Genomic DNA, 3,322 nt, shown 5'->3' on the forward strand with positions numbered 1-3,322 from the left:
CACCACGGAGCGTCTCTCCTGCCGGGCTGCAGATCTGTGAGACGTAGAGTCAGTCACACTGGACGGCAGTAGAGGAGATTGGACCACCCTCTGGTTCAGAGGATTAGAGGACTTCACAAAGCGTCATCACCCCAGCAGCTGCTGCTCCGCTGTCTGGCGTCACTCTGCCCTCTGTTAACTATCACTCTTCTCCACTTCCATTGTGGTTATTTTGAGACTTGGTTTGGAAAGTTTACTTCCTGCCATGCAGCTGAAAAACAAAAGTGCAGAGATTCCACTGTTAAAAATGCGAGTTGACTCTCTGTCTTCTTGACTGATTATTTAAATCATTGACTTTTCGAGTTCACAGTGCTCTCTGATAAGGACATATTATTGGCATTGTTTTAACCATCAGTGTGCTTCATCTTGGTTAGTTGTCAATGTTAATTACACGAAAAGTTCACTTCACGAAAAACTACCTCCCTCTTTTCCAATAAAGATAAAATGTTTGATACAGGACTCTAAAGAATCCTGATTAGACTTAAGAATTTGAAACTGGAATCAGATTAAATTAAATGCTGTGAAACACAAACCAAACTTTATATCCACTCTAATCTGACCCGCTGTGTCTTCAGGTTTTGCCATTGAGGGACCTTCCCAGGCTAAAATTGAGTGTGAGGACCAGAACGACGGGTCGTGTGATGTCCGTTACTGGCCCACGGAGCCCGGAGAATACGCCATCCACGTGACCTGTGATGAGGAGGACATTGAGCACAGCCCCTTCATGGCCCACATCGTCCCCGACAACAACGCCAGTGACCCAGCTAAGGTCAGTGACACTTGGGTTCAGGCATGTGATGGATAAGACGTTCAGTTATAAGATTTGAGATGGTTACATTTCTAAGGTCTAAGAGTCCTTAAATATTCAGCATCTCAGATACAGAGATTACATTTGCATCTGACACCTTGAAATCTGACAAACCAAGTTTTATTAGCTACTTAAATACTGAAGGTCCTGATTCAAAAATATGTCCACAATGTGGGAATTTGTCTTATAAAAAACATAGACATTCATAAAACTACAACTCACAAAAGATAAAAACATTCATAAAAGTATGACTCTGGATACACTTTCCACATCATCACATTAATGTATTCTGTGAAAAACAGCATCAAAGTCTGGGACACTCTGTATCCTCGTCTACAGGATCTTACTTTCATTTATTACCATGACAGCATTTGGGACAAGGGATTAGCCATCGGTAATCTGTCTGCCTGAAGGCAAAAGTTCAAATTCCCTGTACAGTGGGGGAGAATTGTTGTTTTACTTCTTAAGAGTTGGTCATACACAAAACTTAGCTGTTTTTGTGGCTTTCCTGCAGTTTTGGAGGCAGTGTTTACTATTTTTTGCAGCTTATTCCACCTCTCAATGTACAGATTACCCTCTGATATAAATCTAACTGGGAGACCCCTGCAGAGAACACTTTCACAGTGAAGGAAGCTGCTTTATTTTAGCCATTAAAATATACCCAGATCTCTAATAATTACTGGTTTTGTGGTTGCAGATCGAGGCTTTCGGCCCGGGGCTTGAGAAGACCGGCTGCCTGGTCAACCAACCTGCTGAGTTCACTGTCAGCGCTAAGGATGCTGGGAAAGGACCTTTGAAGATCACTGCTCAGGTAAGACGCACAAATCCTCTCATACTCGATCAATACAGACACACACCAACAGTTCTGAAACCAACAAAGGTTTAATTCTGTGAATGTGTTCGGTGATGCTCACAAGCAAATGTTACAAATACTAATAAATATCTCTTTCCAATTGTTACCAAATGTTGTATCTGGAGTGCCCTTTTATGGCTCACAGTATATTTCTTCTGGCTTCATAGTTCTTGGTTCTATCTGGTGGAAAAGGGCTAAAAGTAATTTAGTTTACAATGATATAAAATGGAGAAAAGCACCAAGTCCTTGCATTTAAGAAGCTGGAACCAGAGAATATTTTGCATTTTTTTGGCATTGCAAGATTAATCAGCTATAAAAATTGTTAATTAGATTCATTCTTGTATTTCTTCCAATGCCATTTAAAGTTTTCTTTGCTTGTTTTGTTTCCCCCCAACATAACTGCAACCTCCTAACAAACATTTGTATGCAGCCAAGGTTGGACTTTTGTTTCTATTTCAGGAAGCTCAGACCAACGTCTTAATTTTATTCCTGTCTGTCTGTCTGTCTGTCTGTCTGTCTGTCTGTCAGAACGCAGAGGGACTTCCTGTGGAGGTGAAGGTGAGGAGTAAAGGTGAAGGGCTGTACTCCTGCTCCTACACGCCTGCCTCCCCTGTCAAACACACCGTGTCCGTCGCCTGGGGAGGAGTCAGCATCCCCAACAGCCCCTTCAGGGTAAGCAGCCAATCACAGCCCCCTGTTACAACACGAAGCGATACCCCGCCCAAATCCCAGGATCCAGTTGAGGTAGAGAGTGCTAAGGTCGTCCAATCAGATCTATTAATTAAGGCAGAAAGCATCAAAGTTGTCCAATCGGAGCCGATTGTTAGAGACGAAAATTTTAAGACGGTGCAATCCAAATATACCGGAGTGAACAGTAAAAAAAAGAAGCCTTTGATTATCATTACTACATATACTGAGGAGAGGTACAACAGAGATAAATGACAGTAAATTGATATTTTACAAAAAAAAAAACTAAAATGTTAAATACCTTAAAAGAAAATTACTTCTACTAAAGAGAAGAGTCTCCATCATGGACACAGTAAAATGTCCCATGTTTAATGAGCTTGGATGAAAAGCTCAACATCAATCACAAGTCTGTGTTACGTGAGCTGGAGTCAGCTTAGCATAAAGACTGGAAAAATACACCTACTAATGTCTCTGAAGCTCTCTAATTAACACTATCTTGCTTACTTAATCTGTACACAGAAAAAGTTGAAATATGTGGTTTTAGGTGGAGTTAGGTGCTGGTCCTATTTCTTTTCAAACAACTATCGGGTGCTGTGTGCAGCTTGTTGAAGTCTTGTCACCACCAAGTGTATCTGGCATCTCGCAGTACAGCCGGAGTCAGTGCACAGAAGTACTCGGTGGATGGATACGCTATTGTTCACCAGCATGGGACTTTCTCCAAGACAGTTTTAAGTTTCTGTTGGTTTATTGATTATACAAACGAGACAGTCTACAGTCTGTTAATTACTGAACTTTAGTTGGTAGCTGAGTTTTTAACTTTGGAAAGAACCATTTTAGGCATGCACCCTCCCCCCGCTTACATTCTTTATGCTAATGTTAAGATAACCATGCCCTGACTCTGGCTCCATACTCAACACACAGATTTGAGATTAACC

General features: G+C 41.4%; 1 protein-coding gene across 1 annotated transcript in view; it reads left to right on the forward strand.

Moving 5' to 3' along the window:
* Positions 1–3,322, forward strand: part of LOC118328185 (filamin-C-like) — a 64,434-nt gene that overhangs the window by 35,201 nt on the left and 25,911 nt on the right. The window contains exons 9-11 of the mRNA XM_035661796.1: positions 615–808; positions 1,545–1,658; positions 2,229–2,372. Of these exons, the coding sequence (XP_035517689.1) occupies positions 615–808; positions 1,545–1,658; positions 2,229–2,372 (452 nt within the window). The remainder of the gene's footprint in view (positions 1–614; positions 809–1,544; positions 1,659–2,228; positions 2,373–3,322) is intronic.

Source organism: Morone saxatilis, unplaced genomic scaffold (assembly GCF_004916995.1).
Source record: "Morone saxatilis isolate NCDOM2014 unplaced genomic scaffold, NCSU_SB_2.0 Contig18, whole genome shotgun sequence".
Lineage (NCBI taxonomy): Eukaryota > Metazoa > Chordata > Actinopteri > Moronidae > Morone > Morone saxatilis.